Source organism: Cyanistes caeruleus, chromosome 2, assembly GCF_971803275.1.
Source record: "Cyanistes caeruleus chromosome 2, bCyaCae1.hap1.1, whole genome shotgun sequence".
NCBI classification, from domain to species: Eukaryota; Metazoa; Chordata; class Aves; order Passeriformes; family Paridae; genus Cyanistes; species Cyanistes caeruleus.
The window spans coordinates 30,046,330-30,067,185 of NC_141702.1; the positions used below are offsets into that span (position 1 = coordinate 30,046,330).

The 20,856-nt window shown below is 36.3% G+C and overlaps 1 protein-coding gene across 31 annotated transcripts in view; it reads left to right on the forward strand.

Annotated features, from left to right (window-relative positions):
- The window catches only part of LOC111925814 (regulating synaptic membrane exocytosis protein 1), a 135,892-nt gene that overhangs the window by 73,717 nt on the left and 41,319 nt on the right, over positions 1-20,856 (forward strand). For 21 of the 31 annotated variants that reach the window (XM_023922394.2, XM_086876233.1, XM_086876234.1 and 18 more), the window contains one exon: positions 5,437-5,603. The exons of the other annotated variants lie outside the window; for them this stretch is intronic. In XM_023922394.2, coding sequence (XP_023778162.1) covers positions 5,437-5,603 — 167 coding nt within the window. The remainder of the gene's footprint in view (positions 1-5,436; positions 5,604-20,856) is intronic. 31 annotated transcript variants of the gene reach the window in all.

Below are 20,856 nucleotides of genomic sequence, written 5' to 3' on the forward strand. Positions count from 1 at the left end.
AGTATGTACTTAAAAAGGATATCACTCTATATTTAGATGCACTACGGACTTAAGACTGTATGTGATTGAAAAGCATTTAGCATAAAAGTGTAATCATGGCATTTGTTCAGTGGCACTGTGGATTTAACTCAATAGTTACTGTCTTAACTCTTGTATGTTTACAGTTATTTTCTAAAGCAGCGGCTGGGTAAGATACTTGGGCTGATAGGAGGCTTATTAAGTAAAGTTTTATGTCATGCTGGGTAAACATCCAGGGCTGTATATGGAAAATGCTTTTGGACATAAATGTAGCGCCTTCTTTTGGTCCCCCTCACCCACCTTGAAGAAAAAGTTCTATATATATTATATTAAGATGGCAGTCACTCCAGTACTGGCTGGATTTCACAAAATTTAGTGGGTTCCATTCATTTGACCTGTGGGCTTCACTGCAGTTTTCTCATGGTTTGACTTGCTCATTTTTACTGTTCCTGTTTGGAAGCTGAGCAGTGTTCATAGGAGTTGGATGCAATTATAGAAGGAGCTCTTTAGAATCACTGGTGCTTGGCAGGCTCTGGACCATGGCATGAGCTGCTCCTAAGACAGAAGCTGGTGGGAGTCAGTGATGAGTCCTGAATACCCTAAGGTGCCAGCTGCTGGGCTGTGAGTGCCAGTGGCATTCAGAGGAACCCTATGTGAGCAATCATAAAACTCAAAGTGCTTTTTGCAGGATTGAGTGTTTTCTGACAAAATAAAAAAAGTGCCTCAAAAGATAGCTGTGGTCTCGAGACTTGTATAAGTCCCTGGAAGAATCTGTGCATCTGGTCAGGATTTCTCTTTCCTCATGTTAATGACTTCATTTTAAAGCCCTTTTTATTTTCTCATTTCATTTCCTAATTCTAAGCACATAATGAGGTATGTATTAGTCAAGGTTAGTCACCTGGGACTTTTTTTGTAGTCTAAGTACAGCATACTCATTTAATTTTCAGAGCTCTGAGCTCTTGTATTCTTCATGGTTTTGGGAGTTAAATCTAGAAATATAAATACTTTCATATTATAAATACTTTCTAATATGAGAGATAATCCAATTATAATGGACGGTTAAATGACTTTTAAGATGTGCCTTATAACAGTAAAATTGCTACCACTGTTAGTCATTAAGGAGCTGTAAAATTATTTGTAAAGTACACTGTTTTGGTTTGTGTCTATGCTCTTCCCACCAATGTTAACACATCTACAGTTCATCATACCCCTGTTTTCTCCTTCTGCTGGTGTGCAAGAAGCAACAGCTCCATAGCTGGTAAAGTCAATGGAAGAACTGCATTCCACCTGTTCATAGACTTCTGGTTTTGTAATTCAGGCAAAGACAGTGCAGATATTTTGGCATTTGAAACTAGCTGCTATTAATGTTTAAAAAAGCAGACCTACTCTTTAGTAATTGCTATTGAAGTGGCTGCAAACTTCAGTGACTCTCCTAATGTGATAAATAGTGCAGCTTGGAAAAGAAATGTTACATAAGCTTGAAGATATAGAGTTGAAAGAGAAGTGATTGCACTGAAAATATATTTCATTTTGAGGCTTCAAAATGCTATAAAGTCTAAATATAACGTGTCAGGGAAACTTATTGCAAATATATGTACAGTTGTAAAGAGCAGCAGTTTTCTGCTTTAAAGAACTCTATCATATTATTTTTTAGCCCAGTTGGAAACCTGCAGGCATTACTGCATTGCAGGTACCTTTTAAGAGGATCTTAGCCCATGTAATTTTTCTCCTGAATGATACATTCAGGTGTATTGCAACAGTAAAATATTCTCATTTTAGTGAGCACTGCTTTGTGGAAGAGAACTATTTACTTCTCTCTATATTGGAAGGAAAAAAAGTTGAACTTTAAAATTGCTTTCATTTTGTTCATCTGTTAGCTGAGATGACTGACTGTCAGACTGTATCAGAGGCAGGTAGGAAATCAGTAGGAAAACTTGTATGCCTCCTGTTGGTGGCATTAATTAGAAGTTGGTGAATTAATTAGAAGCAGCAGGTATAAGAAGGAAAAGCTAAATCCAGAAGTCATAGTAGTAAAATGTAAACTCTGTAGCACTCAGCATTGATTTTCAGCATCACTACTTTTTTGTGCTGATCTCTATTTCTGTGAAGGGAAATGTTTTCAGTTTCTTGGGAATCACAGCCCTGGCACACAGCATAAAAGGGGTAGGAAAAGCTCAGCCATGCCATGAATGTCCTGTTTAGGAAGGGAGGCTCCATGTTTTCTGCACGAGCTGCGATTGCAACACAAGGCAAGTAGAAGACACGGATTCAGTTTTTGTTTTATGTCCCATCTCACTGTAAAATGCAGTGCTTACCAGCATAGGAAAAACTGTCTTTTAGGCCAGTCGTGTATCTACAGAACAATTTGATTTTTCACGTTGCTGGACTATAGGGAGCAAAACAGAGTAAGGATATCTATATAGCCCCCAGTTACAGGGGATGCCACCTGGGCTGAAGACTGCTGCACCAATAAATGGTTTCACCTTGATACTGAACGGTCAATTAATGGGGATGAATCTTCAAACAGCCACTGATAGACAAACTGGAAATTCTGACTTCCCTCCCAGTATTCTAACTGGTAAGCTGCACAACCATGCTTGTTGCTTTCCCTCTCCTCCCTCTCCCCATCTTTCCCAGCCCATACAGATACCCCATGAAAGGTGGAACAAATGCAGTACAAGTGAAACAGAGGGTGTTCTTCATGACACACACAGTCCACCTGTTGAATCATAAGTTGAGGGCTGAACAGCCAGATTCAGGTGTGGCTTGCAACAAAGACCAGCAGTCTATACCTCCCTTAATACTTAGAAGAAAGGCCTCCAGCAGGACAGCTTCCAGAAGTCACTCATCTGGCCTTGGTGGCTCTCTCAGTGGGGTAGTCTGCCTTCTCCAGCAGCAAGTCATGGCTGCTCAGGGACCACCTCAGTCTTCTACCACTGCAGGTTCACTGAATGCACTCTCAAGCCAAAGGCCACAAAGATAATATGGACCTTTTGGTGAGGAAGAGAAGCAATTGGACATTACAGTGGCAGAGGGAAGAAGTCAGATTATCTTCAGCAAATACAAATAAAGCATGGAGGTATTTCTGAAACAGTCTGTTACTATGCTTAAGAAACCCCATACATTTGAAAGAAATTGTGTGGTTATATTTTAAACAAAAAATTTTTGAAACCTCCGTTTCAAAGGAATAATTGTTAGATATAATCTCAATGTATGGGATGGGTGAAATCCATGTTTCACTGAAATCAACAGATTATTATTTAATGGGATGATTTTGCAGATTTCAAATCCGTTTAGCTTAATTGAAAGTCAGATCATTCCACATGTCCAGATGGTTTTCATATTTTTAAATGTCTCATTTAGAGTAGCTTGAAGGATTTGTTAGGAATTCTTTAGGAATTTTTCCCTAAATTTGCATGAAACATCAAGTCTGTCTCAGGACTGGGGCAGTTTAAATTATGCTGGAGAGAATAAAACTTTCATTTTTGTAGCCTCTGAATGTTTATATTTAGCCTAAGTAAAAAGTTTTCAAACTTGCATTTTTGCTTTCAACATTTTAGATTTAGAAGGAAAATATGATATCCTGTTATGAAATAGGTCTGATAAGAATTAGTATGTTTTGTGTTTGCATTTTGGAGTTACCATTTGATCTTGCAGTTTGAAGGATAGCAATCAGCAAAATTTTTTAACAAACTCTACAAGTCATTAATGAAAGATGAACTGAATAAACATAGGAGCGCAGTCTTACCTTAACCCCAATGGGCATTTATATTCAGTAAAGTCACAAATCACTTGTAAAGAGAACCTCCTGAATAATTCCTGCTGTAGTTAAAAATGTTTTTGTTATCAGGGTACTTATTGAGCCCTTTCTGTTACCCATTTTCTTAAAGTTACCTTTAATAAATCAGAGCTTTCTCTCCTGCAGGTGTTTTTACTGAGGCATTGCAAGGACCTCACAGGATACTGCCTAAAATTTTTGCTAAGCAGTGTTCTAATGCACACCTGAAAAACACACTGAGACAGTAAATTTATACAACCTCCATTTGTCCTGCAGATTTCTGTATTTACAATTGGTGCTTAAAATTGTTTTATTCCTTCCCCTTCTCTGCTCCTGTTGACTTCTTCATTTTATCTTCAATGTTTTACCAAGAGGTTTCCAAGTGTGCACAAGCATAGTTGCTGAAAGGCACTGGAGCAGGAGAAGATAAACCTGACTTAAGGAGAGGAGACCTGATGCATTCATCTGTACAAACTCAAGTTTGTGTTTGCCAGGTTTTTGAAATTAAGTCATGGCATTTACTAAGTGACTCAGCCAGCAAACCAGTGCCTAGTTGGAGTTTGGATATTCACACATAGCCACAGATTTGCGTATGATTTATAAATAAATGTTTTATGGCTTGCAGTTTTACAGAGCACACATTTGGAAAATGAACTCCTCTGGAGTGTCATGTCAAAAACTGCTCCTAAGTGTTGATAGTTTTCCTGTAATATACCCAGGGAATTATGCCACTGATTTAGTTTCTTTCTAGCCAAGAGAACCTTCCTCTAACGACAGTAAGTTTTAGTTCTCTGATTCTGAAAATTATTTGGTCCTCATATCTGTATGAGTGAAGATTTAGATAAGTGTGACTGCTAGGATTGAAGTTTCCTTTTGTCTGACTGATGATATGAGTAATAAGAGCATTATGTGATAGATGGTGTGGTGTCCCAGTTGGTTTTAAAAGCAAAGTAACTTCTACCCCTGTCCACATATTCATCCTGCTGTGTCTTCTGCTAATTCTTAGGCATGTGCAGATGTAAAAGCAGCTAGATCAGGGAACTGATCTGCCTGGAAACAAATACTGTGTTTGCTGAGTTAGCTTTCTGCTTAATTAATTCTCTAGTATCACAATACAAAGAGATATTTAGAGATAGAAAATGTACTTTTTCTCTTTTTTAATAGAACTTCAGAATTGAAATCAGTCCCTAATAGTGTCATGTAGCATTACATTTCATTCAGGTTCATATGCAGTTCTATGTGCAGGTATTTTATAGTATGCACTTTTTATATTTTAAAAATAAAAAAGGGTGTGTAGCTAAATGGATGGTATGCATGTGCTTGAGATGTCTGTCTGCTGCATAAATAGTTCATATAAATATTCCATTATTGTGGTTCTAGTGTGCTGAAGAACCAACAGCCTATTTAATTTCCAGTGCATTATTTTATTCCGAGTATCTTCTTTAGTCCATAAATAACCTGTTTGATTTCTGCACTAGACGGAAAGACATTATTTAATGTAAGATATGTCTTTGAATTTCATACAATTTGTTATATCTAAAAACAGTTAAAGGGGATTGTCTTACTTAGGTCATGTGTTGTCTCAATGAATGCACTCTGTTTTGATGAGACTCCTCACCCTTTCTTTTCTTGATCTCTAGTATAATATACAAACAGATCAGTACAGAAGTTGTGATAACGTCTCTGCCAAATCATCAGATAGTGATGTCAGTGATGTGTCAGCCATTTCCCGAACCAGCAGTGCCTCTCGCCTCAGCAGCACAAGTTTTATGTCAGAGCAATCTGAGCGCCCTCGAGGCAGGATCAGGTGAGTTCTCCACGCAGATTCAATTGCACCACACTCCCTCCTTCACTGAGTGCCAGAATAAAACCAGAAATTCTTGAAACTGGATAACCACAACATAGGAATTTGTGAAAAATTTTCTGCACATATAAACTGTCTTCCATGACTGGCCTAAGATGACAATATTTTAGATGCAATAGTTGTGCATCTAAAACAGGAAGCAAACTTCCCATGAGATGATAGATTAATGTACTTATCCCAGTTGAACTTGAGCACAGGCTGTCCTCTCATTGTTGGCTAAGAATCAGTGTAATCAATATGTCAGTAAGGTATTACAGCAGAAACATTACTAGATTTTTTTAGTTAAAAAGTTTTTGTCATAAAGGCTTGGTTTTTATTCCTCAAAGTATTTTCCCTACCTACATGCCTTTGTTTTGCTGTTTTCATATGATAAATTATTAGATTAGAAGCTATTAGAAGCTATTATTCATATAGAAATTTTGATATTTCTTGTTCAAAAGTAGTTTAATTCATTCACATTATCAATAATCAAATACATCTTTCATCCTTGATACTAATCTATTCTGGGGTTAGGGGTTTTTTAGATGCACAGATTGGTTTTTGTTTTCATTTAACCTGATGACAAAACTCTCTACAACTATAATGGCTGCAGGATTACCCTGGTAGTCTCTGATTATATCTGCCAGCTCCTGAACTGTCAAAAATTTGACTTTGGGTGTTGTAAAACACAAGAAGAATTAAGAACTATAAAAAAAATAAAAATATCCCTACTAGGAAATGTACCTGATATAAGTCTGGAAGGTATTTACCGCTCAGAACACTTCTAGACAGACTCAGTGTCTGATAAGATCAGGTGCAGAAGTTTGATATGTTTATGCAAAAGGAAGGGATGTTAGGGAAATGCAGAAACTGGCCTCTATGTTTGAGCAAGGTCCACCTCATTTTCTTCTCAAGGAATGTTCACAAGGATATTTAACATCCCATTTCAGATTGGTGGAGGTATAACCTGACAGCTGCAGTAATCCATGATCCAGCAGAACACTGCAGTGAAACTGTAAATGTATTTCAAGTAATTTCAATTCATGTCTTTAAATACTGCATTTCATTGTGTTCTAGCTTTTCAGTATTTGACTCTTACAAGGGGCTTTTTTCATACCAAAATACCTTATTTCATAGACACAGAATTTTTCTCAACTTGGCCCACTCACAGTGTCTTTGTCAGGTTTGACAAAAACGGGATTTTTTTTTCCCCATAAAAATGTCTAACATATTTTATCAGAAATTTTCCTTGAGTTCAGAATATCTGATCATAAATATCAGGACTAGAAGAACCAATAACCTTGTGTGAGCCTGGCAAGGGCTAAACCTGAGGTCAAATTCTCAACTTCTTCCATTCTTAGGAATAGCAGAGCACTTTGGGTACAGGTGGGGTGACCTAATATACAAAGCCAAGTGTTTGCAGTGAGAGTTCCAGCTCAGCTGCGCTCTAGAAGCAAGATGTAAATTAAAGTAAAAGCAAAGTAATGTGAGATGTAATTGGAATTCAGATGCCTTCCCTTTCTGATACTGTCTACAGAATCCATACCTCAGAAATCAGACGTTTTATGGTTGCTTGCTTTTATCTTCTCCAAATTCAGGTAGTATTTCCATAGTAAACAAAATGTGTAGGAATAACATACAGTGCAGTTTCTTCAGCAGAAATATGAGGAAGAAATGAAAAGATTTGGGACAGGGTTGATTGTATTAGGAACAATTTTTTTCATCTTGAGATTCATTCTGTGTAACTCTGGCTTTAAAAGCTATGTATCTTCAGTGGAATTCACCTAAAAATAGTTTTTATTAATTTCTAATAATATTATTAGGAGTTAAACAATAAATAATAAAATAGAACAATAAAATAATATTATTTTATTGTTTTTTTAGCTTACCTAAGACACCATTAAAGAGAAGAAGACACCTGGTATCTTGGATGGTTCACCTCATCTTCAGACAGGTGTCGAAGGCAGGGGAATCATACTTTTCTAGCATTAATTGTTGAAGAAACCCTAGATGAATTTAGATTGGTTGCTTTAATTTCTGACACTTAAGATTAAAAGGATTCTTTCTCTCAATTACTAATGTTTCTTTAAGGTCAAGGAATTAGAAATTTTAAGTTCAAGTTGGATTATTAATTTGAAATTAAAATTTTACTTTTGCCCCTCCAAAGAACCCAATGTTGACACAAGCAGGATGGGATAGCATAGTTGAGCAGGAATGGTAGCATTCTTTTGTCTACCTGTTTTTGTCATTCTGAAACCACCTATCCAGGATCATCTTTATTTGGAAGTGTGTCAGGCCAGTGGCCATGGCAACTGTGTGAGCGTAATGTTACGTTTAAGGACTAAGTTTGTTGAACTGCCTTTTTTATGCACCTACTTCTGTTCTCCAGATATGTTCTAGAGATGAACCTAGTAAGTATATAGAAACTCAAAGGAGGTGGCTCAGTTCTAGCCATTTCACTAAATTAAGTCATTCAACAAGTATGCTTACCCTGAAGGTTCAGTCTGGGGTTCAGATGAGTAACCTGAAGTGATTGATGCAAGTTCTAAATATAAGTATATATAAGTATATAAATAAGTATATAAATAAGTATATAAAATAGCTTCTTGCTTTCTAATTTGTTTAGCATTTTCAGGTATGTGTTATAAAAAATGGCTTTGCATGGATAAGCTACTCTGTACATTAAATAACTCAAAACTCTTTATTGTTACCATCCTGGAAAGTCTGGTAAACTGCAATTGCTCTCTAGTTGGAAGTGCAGAAAAAAAAAAAACAGGAATACCAGAACAGCAAGTTCTGGGACTTTCAATTTGAATCAGAATCAGATTTGTGAATTTGGAGTTGGTATGTATTTGTTGAGTGAAGCCAAATGACCAGTCCTTCTTTATGGAGATTTTCTTTCATCAGTCATGGTCTTTATGCATTCATAATGCAGTCATGCGGTACTTTGTGCCTGCATATGTTGAAGATTTTACTCAAATATTTCTCACATCCTAAATGTAGCAGAATGAAATTTTCTCATGGTTTAATGCAAATGATTGATAAGTAAGAACCCATGATGATTAATCAGCATGATACAGGCTTGATCAGACAAAGAAAGACATTTGCTGACTTAATTAAAAATTATGCCAGATGATGTCATTGCATCACTTTTTGTTTGTAGCCTGTTTATGCAGGGATACCTGGACTTCTTGGTGCTGTTAAGTAGGGAACTGTCCTGCATGGTAAAGGTGAGGTGGAGGCTTCTGTTTTGGAGGAATAACAAGCTACCATAAGGTGTTTCACTTAAATCTGATTTAATAAAATCTGCTAAATTTATTAATGACTAAATAACTTTTTTTAAGGTGAATTTGTGTCACCGTATCTGGATTTCAAACAAACTGCCCCTGCATTAGGAACATTAGTGTTATCTCTCATTTTAAATTTCAAAACCACATCTTACTAATAATTGTGGTTTTTATCTTGATCAATCTGTGATATAATATCATTGTCTGTGCCAAATTTTAATCTGTTTCTACACGCTTTTTAAAATTGAATGCTTAACTGTAATTAAAATATTTTATATGAGCTTATCAAGGAAAGAGGATAATGTAATGAGTTGCAACAGTGGATTTAAATCAGTTCTAATTTATTTCACATGTTGTGCCATGCCACTGAATTGCTTGTATCACAAACTCATATATGGCTTTTGGGATTTATGTTCTCTGTATGTCACTGAAGTTTGTACTGTCAGGCCCTACCTGACAAACATTTTCTTCCCTGATTTCCAGAACAGAGTATACAACTTTCATGTAGCTGTTGTTCTTTCAGTACACTGACACCTAACTCCATTACACTTAAGCTTTGAAACAGGAGTAATGGAGTGGAGAAATGATGATTTGTGATCAAGTGAGGAGGTGGTTGGTGGTTGATAGGCAATGGCTGCAGAGAGATGGGGACAGCAAGGACCTCATAAACAACAAAATTGGGCAGGCAGGAGCCACCGAGAGTTTATGGACATGGAAAAGGATGTGATTGAGAGAAGAGCATTTAGGGAAAGCTCTCATACCTTTTTCTGGGAAATCAGCACAAGCGTATGGCTCTCTGGATGGCCTGTGTTCTAAAGCATGGGGAACCAGCAAGAGGAATTAGAGGTTTGTTGTGCAGCTGCAGGGCTGTGGTCTCATCCTGATCACAGAGACATGGTGGGATAGCTCTGGAGTGCTGCAATCCATGGAAGCACAGGGCAGGATAGCAAGAAAGGGGTGTAGCCTTTCATGTGAGAGCATGAGAATATGCAGGGAGCTCTGCCTAGAGATGGGTGATGAACCAGCTGAGAGTTTATATGTCAAGATTAACAGCAGAGTTAGATGAAACCTTCTTCCTATTGTAGGTGCTGCTTTTTATGGAGATCTTAAATTATCCTGATATCTGATGGTTGAGCAATGCAGTAGGGGACAAGTAATCCAGGAGGTTTCTGTAGTGAATGACTGGATGGAAAGTCTGATGACTGGAGGGAAAGTCTGGAGGACTCAGCAGACATGATCTGATCTAGGAATATTTAAGTAAACTGGACATGTACAAATTATTGGCACATGACAAGGTGTACCCATGAATACTAAATGAGCTGGTGTTGACTGATGCCATTGCAAGGCCAGTCAATAATCCTTGGAAGGTGGCACTCAAGGGGATATTCTTGAAGACTGGAAGAAAAATCATCACTGCTATCTTCAAAAAGGGAAAGGGGTCTTGGAAACTGTAGGCCTTAGCTCAGTCTCTGGGTAGGCGATGGAACAAGTAATCCTAGAAACTATTTCCAAACATACGTGTAGAATAAGGGGATGATTGTGGACAGTCAGCATGAATTTATAAAGTGCAAATGGAGCCTGACCAGCCTGATGGCTTTCTTTCATTAGTTGACTAACTTGATAGATGAGAGGACAATATCAGATGTTCTCTATCTTGTCTTTGGTAAGAAGTTCAACACCCTGTTCTAAAACACCCTCATAGACAAACTGGGGAAATAACAGCCTGGGTAAGTAAACAGTGAGGCAGATTGGAAACTGGCTGAATGCCAGGCTCAGGGGATTGTGACCTGTGACACAAAGTCCAGCTGGAGGCAAATAATTTGTGGTGTATGCCTGGGGTCAACATTATGGCAGTACTATTTAACATCTTCTTTAGTGTTTGGAATGATGGGGCAGAATACACCTTCAGCAGGTTTGCAGACAGCAGAAAACTGATAGGAATAGTTGGGATGTAAGACTGTTGAGAAGGACCTCAATAGGATGGAGAAATGGGCCATTAGGAACCTCATTAAGTTCAACAAAGGAAATGGAAAATCCTACAGCTGGAGAGCAGTAACCCCATGTGCCATTGTACCCTGGGGATTCACAGGTAGTTTGATACAAATTATAGCAGTGAGGGGCTAGAGAGAGTCTGGAGAGTCTTCTGACATCTTCTCAGGCTTCCCAGTCACGCTGCTTGTTACATCATAAATCTGTGTGATGTGAGTGGTGCAGTATGGTTGGTCACTCCTTCCCCACACTCTCTTCAGACCAGGGCTGCAGCCACCCTTCTCAGCACACCGATTCACTAAAATGCAGCACTACTGCACCACAGAGAGCCAGCTGAGCCAGGTTTTACTTCATGTCATAGCAGTGAAAGAAAACAACACACCAAGGTTTTTCATGCATTTGATGAGACCGAGATCTGTGTTGAAATATAGACTCATTAATTTCATGTTAATTACAAAAGTAATTTAAATCTTTACATTGAATTTATGCCACAGTGACTAAGGGTGTAGTCAAGATACTTAACTCATGAAAAAAAATGAAATGTGACATATTTTAATTATTGGTATAAATATTGCAAACGGAACTAGTGGAGGCAACAACAGAAGAACACTAAAGCTTGTTCATCACTAAAAGTATATCAACTGGAAAAATGGAAACAAATTCACAACTAATTTCAGACTGGCTTTGTGGAGGATATTCACTATGCCACACTCATTATCTAAACCTGGGAGAAGATCCTGAAAATGTGTGGAGTACAACAGACCTTTTGTACCCTTCTTAAGTTTGATCTCATATTTATAAACAAACCAGTGTAAAGGCAAGTTCACCATATATAAAGAAAGGACTGAACTATATAAATTTGCAGTGGAATATGCAGTGCTGGAGCCTAGCATAAGGGGCATCTGTTTCTGTATACTATTTAAAATTGGGTATTCCTAGGGTTTATAGCTCTAATTACTGGTATTGTGTATAAAAATAAAAGTTATTTTAATTATTCAGGGTGTTATCAACTCAGATCCTTGTTGGGCAAAGGCGACAGCATGTACTTGGAATTCCAATGTACTTGGAATCAAGGTGGTTCCTCATTCTTGGATTCTGAGAGCCTTCAAGCTGTTATACTAGAAGATATAGTAGATCATCTTGTGTGCTGTGTGTGCTGTGGCACTGCCAAACAGATTTAAAAAAGCTCTGAAGTAGATGTTAGCAATATAGGAAAAGCTGGATCCTATCAACTACAAATCTCCACAGCTATACAGACAGTGGTGTGGCAATGTCAGTCTGCATCACTTTGAAAGCTGGTCCTCAAATGACATTTTCAAAGGGGTGTTTCCTGGGTTTCTGCTTAAATTCTGCCATATACAGCATTTCAAAGCATCACTGTGGAAGGTCTGTTCCATATTTGTCAGGCCTAAAGCACCACAGAGTCAATTACAATCCTGCAGCAGTAGCAGAAATGATTAATTCTGCCACATTCTGATTCATAATTCAGTTATGAATCAGATCAACCTTTTCAGTTGTCACAATTATAAAGAATCTTGAACCAAGTTCTCATTTGCTATTTATTTTCCATATTATACCTGCTTCAAAGTATAAGCTTTGAAGCTTATCTTCATAGCTAAGATCTTGCAAATTTACAGATGGCTGCAGTTGCAGTTTATCAGCTGAGCTATGGATCACCAGAATCAATGCTTCAATATAATTTGTTTTTAATCAGCTGTCAAAGCGTCAGTGCAATGGTGCTCATTGAAAAGTTACTCGTTTCTTTTCTTAATGTGAACTGGCATGGCTTTGGAGACATAATGTTCTCTTTTCTGAAGTTTCCATTTTTAATAGTCAAAATCCTAAGTTCACAATTTTTTTAAAAATTATGTATCTGCAAATTGAACTTGACTTAAGAGTATTTATTGACCTGGATATTTCTTTCTCTTGACAAATTGTAGATCCTGCAATTTTCATGTACAAGATTTTTTAAGATGAGTAGGCTATATTTCTCATAAGTATGAAATCCTATCTCTTCTATGTATATTGGAATTCCTCCTTTCTAAGAAAGAAATAGAGGTACTAGAAGTAGTCTACACTAATTATTAAAGTAATTAGTATGTTTACAATGTAATATTTTGTTTGTATTAAAATGTACAAATAACAGTCTTTTTTTTCTGTATTGGAAATTTGTAAGCCAAAATACAGTTTAGAAGCCGAAAAACCAATGTGAATTTCACAGGAAAGTAAAAACCTGTGAAACTCTTTAACAAGTCAAGGTAGTGATGCATTTTTACAATAATTAATGCACTTTTAATGGTTATTAATAACATTATGCTGTGGAACACACTGGCATTATGGTAACATTTTAAATCTGGGTTTTAAAAGAACAGTAGTTCATACCTTCATTTAAAAACAGGGAGACTTCTTTGTGTGCTTGATAAACTGATACCTTAATTCAAGTTCCTTCTAGAGGAGTACATGATCTTTGCCAACACAGAGAGGTATTTTAAACAAAAATTTAAACTCCTTGTCTAGTTTTTATGTACACCAAAAGCTCAAGCTGATGGAAAACTTGTCAGTCTTCATGTAGCTGTGCTGAGTAGCAATAAGTAGATAAAAATAGTAAAATAGAGAAACATGTATATAAGAACAAACAGTGCAGGTCTTGAAAGATGATACAGTTTTATTACAGTGCAAAATGAAATTTTTAGTTATTGTAAATTCCCTAGCAGGGTTAGCAAGGACTAAGAGCTTCACAGATGTGGACAATTGTGTTCTAGCTGTCATCTAAACTGATAAGTGAAGGAAGGTTCTTTTAAAACTTCAGGATGGTAATAGTGTTCATTTTTGCAAAAAAAAAAAAAAGAGTATTTACATAGCAAAAAGCCTGATTTTGATGTGAAGCCATAGGGATAAAGCCTTCTCTCCACTTGCTTAGAGAATGAGGCAGGAATTGTATAAAGATAAAGAATGGTCTTCTCACTTGCCTAGTTTATTACTGCTCTGGGAAATTAGTCTCATAGTTATTAGCCCCATAGTTTTTATGTGATTAGTGACAAGTGATTTCAGACATGTCTCTGTTGGTGGTTATATGCTTCCCATTGCACGGGATTTTATGTGTCTTGATGCTGTGGATTCAACATCCCCATCATGTGGGAAGTTTGGAGAAAAACTCACAAATGATTCTTTAAGGTATTTTCTCTACAAAAGTGGAGAGGATAGTGAGTGTTTTCTGGCTACAAATGATGAACTGAACATCTTTTAGGGGGATCATAATATAATACTTCTGATGGGATATTGAAAAGATTTCTTTTGTTCAGTTTCCACAGGAATTTTTAGGAACTGTTTTGTTTTCAGAAAGAGGCATAAAAATAATTTATTCTTCAGTTTTCTTATTCTCTTTCTACTTCCGAATCACAATGAACTCTTTCCTTCCAGGGATTATTGTCCATTATACCCTCTGTATTCCAGTCAGGTGACTTTGTCTTGAGCCTGCTGGCCAACAAACTTGCAGCCTCCCTGCATCCTGGACTGTCTAGCTAATTTCTCCCAAATGCAGAGTAGGCAAGAGGTGCAATTCCTGGGAAATACTGACTTTCTGCCTCTGACTTGGAGGCAAAATAGTAATATTCAGGAAATGTACAATCTATTTAGCAGCAGGGCCTATGAGTGAATGCAATGACACTTTGTAACAGGAGAGTTTCCTGGTATCTTGAGAGCTGATCTCTTAGAAATCTCTTAACATGAGAGGTATGACTTAAATAAGTTGTTTTACCAAATTGACAGGTACTCAAAAGAATTGGCAGGTACTCTTTGTGCCAAATAGAAGGATCGACTCATTGGAATCTTTCAGTCAGGCACTAGCCTCTTCTCAAAGTGAAGTGAATTTATAATTTTGGTTTTGTTGTTTGTTCTGGAGTATTGTTTGGTTTTGGTTTTGGTTTTTTCTTGTAATTTCCTTCAAAATGGCCAGGCAATCTGCCATGGTATATCAGCTGGAACTTAGAGCATATAAAAGAAGAAATTCAACCATGGGCAGAAAACAGACATGGAAAATTTCCACCTAAATTTTTCATGTTTGACAAACAATAGATACAGGTAACGCACAAGGCATTTTTTGTCTAAAATCTGCAAGCATCCACTGCAACAGCTGAAGTAAATTGCCAATCCTACTTTGTTTCTGATTATCCAAATCACTGCAGCTAAAAACCAAACTCCAAAATAGTTTCATTAACTGTGCACTTCCCAGTTTCATTAAAGAGAAACTCACTGAGCATGTGCTGTGATTAGTTAATATCGCTCCTCAGGTGATCTGTCTTGGGGCAAGGACAGGCACTCTGATGTAACCTGAGTGACAACTTTTTTCCTTTTTCAGGGGGAAATAGAGGGCAGTAGCCTCCAAATTATTGCCATGAAGGCAATATAAATAAAAACATTTTAGATAAGCTGCTTAAAAAATATAAAATATCCTCTTTACCCCCAGAGAGTATATTACAGATGGAAACTTCTTGTTCTGAGGTCATTTATGTACAACACCAAGGTGAAGCCAGAGTAATTAATGTTCTAATTATTCATTATCTAAAGATAATGATTTTTGAAAATCCATCATTATAAACTGCTTTATGTATCTGTCAGAGAGGGAGGGATATGGAGTCTTTAATCCCTTCAGAACATCTGTACATGAAAAATGTACTACGGAGCATTGCTTCTGCATTTTTAATTATCTAATTATGTTTCCTCTTTCAAAGGAGCTGTCACATCACCAGCAGTCTTTCTTAACAATTTGAAAAAGATGGAAAAATTATTTTAATTGGTTTTTCATTTAATTACCACAGTTGATAAAGATGAAATATAATCCATAAACTTTTAGTTTAAGGACATGATGATAATATTTTAAACAGGCAGTACTTGTTATTTTTAGATTAAAAAAAATGTAGGAAAATAGTTTTAGCCTTGACTCAGACCTCAGAGTACTTCTCATTTGTTTATCTTCATCTCAGTTTACCAAATTTTAAAAAATTTTATCTGCATGTTTTTTGTTAGCCCTGTCCCATTTAGCTTTTCAGATTCTCCTCCTGCATTTCATATTTTGTTGCTATTGCCTGTTGCTATTACCTGCTTTTGAAAAGGAGCTGTGAGCAATCTATTTGATATCAGTGATGTAGCATTTTTTGCATGAAGAGCAGTGAGACTACAGGTACATCAGTACCTTGTGCTTTAGAGAAAAACAGCTGGGAAAATAACGTTTTTCCTGAATGTCATGCAAAGAAAGAAAAACTGGTTAATTCAGCTTTCTTGATACTAAAGAAAGCTTCCTTCAGTACTGAGCTACACATTTTTGTATTTGTCATACACATGCACATAACCCCAATATCTATTTTCTTGATACAGATTTAACATGTACATCCTTTCTATATTTGGTACACTTTAACATTAAATATATGGGGCCATGTGCAGTCAAGTTTGGGTCATTTGAGCTGTTTGCCCTTTGATTCACATGAGCCTTTCCACATCAGCTTTAATAGCAATAGTTAACCCTGAGCAGAGCCCCTGGGGTGGCTGCTTTTGTGTTGGCTTCATTTTATGATTCATGTAATTAGTTGGCTTGAGGCTGATGGTGCCTTGGGTATGTGCAGGCAGACACACGGGCTGCCACATACAGAGACAATTGCTCTGCTTGTTTCAGAGAATATAAATTAACTTGAAATGTTCATGGCCAATAATGAAAATCTGCTTATCTTTTGCTTGGAAAATAGTTTAAATCTGCTTATCTTTTGTAATGTTCAGACTCACTTTCTGAATTGTTATTCTTTTGTTTCATGGAGAAATGCTAGTTTTCCAAGTTTAAAAAGGAGAAATCTGTCAGAGATGTGAAGCTGGCACAATTCAGTGGGCAGTGTGCTCCTGAGAAAGGCATTTTCACAGCTCAGATTCTGATATACTGTATTCCAATATGGAAATTTGCTGATCTTCCTAAGTAGGATTTTAACCAATTTAGCTCCCAGAGGAGGCTGCTGCAACCAAATCTTCCCCAGCCCTTACCTCAGTGAGAGTTTGCACATTGAACAAACACAGTAGGGCTGGGGATGTGCCATCCCAGAGGGAGCAGCTGTGTCACTGAGTGGCACTTCTATGCAATATAAGAATTTTGTCAGCAGCAGATATAACTTAAAAATTACTTACAAATCTTCAAATATCTTTATACACCAGCAGGACTCTAAAATGGTGACTTGACAGCAGAAGCAAGGGTTTTTTTGTGATTCTGAAAGTTATTTCATAGATCTAGTATATGATCAATGTGCATGTTAAATCAATATATAGTTCCAATTGGAACAGACTGTAACAAAATTATTATTTGATTGAACCAACTTTTATGGTGTAAAAAATTCTTTTGACTATCTAGAGAGAATTACAATATAGGATATGTTTTCCCTTTGGTTTTTAAAGCACCATGGTTCAATTAATTTATTAAATGCTAATAAATATAAATACTTATTAAAAATTGTACAGTATTTTATCATGCAGAAAATGTTATATATAATATAAAATATAAATATTTTCTTAGAACAACAGAGAAATTCACAGATAAGTAATTGTTTGTATTTATTGATTATATATCATATAATACTCATAACAGGACACTTTTTTTTTAGAAATGTAATGTTTCTCATTATAAAAATACTTTCCCTTTGGTCCAGAGCTATTATGTGTTTAGGAGATTATTAATATTCATGGGCTGCCTCATTGCAAAAGGGTGCCATAGGGGCTGTGAGTTAGTACGTGATGCTGCATTCGGCAGGAGAGAGGGGAAGCGCAGTAGCTTGTGCTGGTGAGGGCCAGGGATTCTGCTGAAAGATTCAAATTGCTGCAACTGTCTGCAAAGAACTTATAACATCATCTGCACAGCAAAGAATACAGGGCATCATTTATTTACTCATGGCTTGCATTATTGGGAAAATGGGTGGAGTGAAAATGAGGGCTCATGAAAATAAGCACCTAAAGTATTTTTTTATACATCGTCAGTAATTCTATGAGAAGGAATGAAATGCTGTAATTTTAGCAATGGCTAATCATTTCAGATTTTTTCTGTGAAAGGATATACTTCCAGATATTACATAGGTGAGTTTATGGACAAGTATTTTTCTAGTTTTCTTACCACTGTCTTACTATCTTCCTTTTCCAGGTGGAATTTACAGGTATTTTATGTAATTACTGAGAGATACTGAGTGCATATCTATATACCAATTTTCTCAAATCAAATGATTTGTCCCGTATGTTTTTATGGATCTTGAATGCATATATAGTAGTTATCTGTATATAGAAAGATATATAATGATTTAATAGAGGTACTTGGCATGATTTTAGTTCTATATAGTTGTGTATGCTCTACTTTAATATAACCAAGTGTAATACACAGTGCTTTTGTAGTGTTCTCATAGAATTTGCTTCAGGGTTAATTTTTATGCTATCTTGTAACACAAACTACTCTTTGAGTAAGTTTTTTGTCTTAATAGCTTGTTCCTTGTTCCCACAGATACAACTTTCAGGTAGGGACAGCTTGCAAAAGTGAATGTGTTGCTTTCTTTCAGAACTCTGATGGCTGACATGTGAATACAGTCTTGATGTTGCCTTATGTAGTTCAGATACAACTTTAGATGGGATCTGTCTCAACTACATAAGTTTTGGAAGGAAATATAACTTTTTTCTCTTGGTAGAGGGACCAGTGTCTTCCCTGCTGATGCAGGAACCTGGGGGTAGTGTCTGACCCCAGTTCTGGGGAGGCTCCTGTGCTCTTGCTGGGGTTAGAGAGAGGTTAATTCCTTAGAAGTTATCTAAAAAAAAAGTCAAAAATCCAATTACTCTATTTCTGTGCTCAATATCCAGAAGTAATACACAGGCCCATATAGATTGTCTTGTAACCATTCTTAATATGCACTTCAATTACGTTGTTATGACTGTGATTAGAAATTGTTAGAATTAACATAAGACTTTTGATGAACTATTCATCATAAGAATTGCTAAGATCATAAAATAATTGTAAATTAAAATTTAGTAGATTAATTAATTTATGACTAAATGGACTATACTGAAAAATGTTACTCTTAATTATCTTGCTACAGAAAACAATATTTATTTATTGTGTTATGATAACTAGGTTTAAATATAATTTGATAATTTACCAATTTTAGCCACAGGCCTGCAAAAACTTGCATCTGCATTTAAACAAACGTGTTAATAATCCCAGCAAATTTGGAAAACAAAAGAAAAAAATTAGTTATGCTATATAAAAACAGTTAAGTGCAAAGGGATATATTCATGCAGGTCTTTTTCTTGGTTGTGCTTCATAAATTAAACTCTAACAGTAGTGAAGAAAGAAGGAGTATGAGCTAGGAGCTTTTTCTTCAAGTGATAATCAGTAATGTAGTGGTAAAACATTGTGTTTTAAGGGTACTCAATTAGATGGCATAAGAATGCGAAATTTTAAATGCCCATTCTTTTGAGACTATTTTAGTTAATGAAAAATAATAAGCTAGCACAGGGATTAGATAAACGCAAAGAAAACTTAATGTTAGCTTTGTTATGACAAGAGGAAGTATTGGACAGCTGTAAGATACTGTCCCATTATGCCCATTTCTAGCAAATTAATAGCTATTTTGTCCTAGTATACTAGAACATATTTCCAAAGAATGTATGGCTTCATATTTTCCAGGTAAAAGCAAGTATAAGATTAAATTGAATTCTAAATTTTGCGCTTTTTAATTTTTAATTAAAATAAATCTTCTAGTTCCCTCTACCTGTTGCAAAGAAACAAGAATGAAATTTATATGAGTCTGTGGAAAAAGCAATTTTTCTATTATTCAAACTTTCCATGCTCCCTGAATTAGTGAATTCATGTGTCAAAAATGTTTTTTTCCCAAAAGTTACAATACTATCTTTCATTGTTTCTCAGCTAATGGATATCACTGCCTCCTAAATACATATCAAATAAAGTGAGATTAGAGCATTTTGGGTACAATGTAAAAAAAGAAAAGTGAAAGCCGGCATTAAAACATTGTGATTTTACTATTTAGTATTATATTCATAAACACCTGAAATTTAGCAGAACAAATTCAATAGTATGGTAAATAATTCTTTATTTGCATGGCAGATTTTATAGTCCATTGAACTTTAGTGCTGGAAATTACAGGTTTATAGATTAGTATGTTAGCATGTTAATATGGTTCAAATGTCAACAGATGCCCTCAAAAGAAGTATTTTCTGTTTCTTTCCTCTCTCTTACTGACATATTGATGCATAAACTCAAGAATTGACAGAATTGACAACTCCAAGGCTTAAAAATGGGAACAAGATTACTACAGAAGGCTTTGTGTAGGGGCCATTGTTGACAGCGTAGAAACAGTCACTGAAATCCAATTCCAAGTGCTGTTGGAAAAAAAATATCCACTTGGAAAGGATTTGTCCATGTCTAATCAAAGTAGGAAACAGGATGAAAATGAGGTCTGTGTGACTCCACCCTCTCCTTGAAATAGTGAAGTGTCTCTTGCTCCACAGAAGAAACAGTTAACAGTGTTGCCTTCTATCACCCTAGAGACCTTTTCTTTGGTATTTGTAAATGTGTGGAAGATGGTATTTTTTGAGTTTTCCTGGGCTTTTTCACCAGCTAAAATTCTTCCTGGAATGACTGAATATGTTTGTGTGCGTGCTCACATTTATGTGAGAGTGTGTGTGCTGGGGGAGAACGGTGATAAAAGACAAAGGATTTCTAGACAGAAGCATCAAAATTTGTATGTCTTCTATATTTGCCTTGCAAACTCAAAAGCCAGTCAGTAAAGTTTCTCTGGGACAGGAGGGGACATGACAGAACATGTTTTAAGCTCAGAGTACCTCAGGTAGTCCACTAAAATGTGTTCTTGAATACTTTAGTGCATCAAGCAGCTTGTTCTGTTTGACAGAATAGG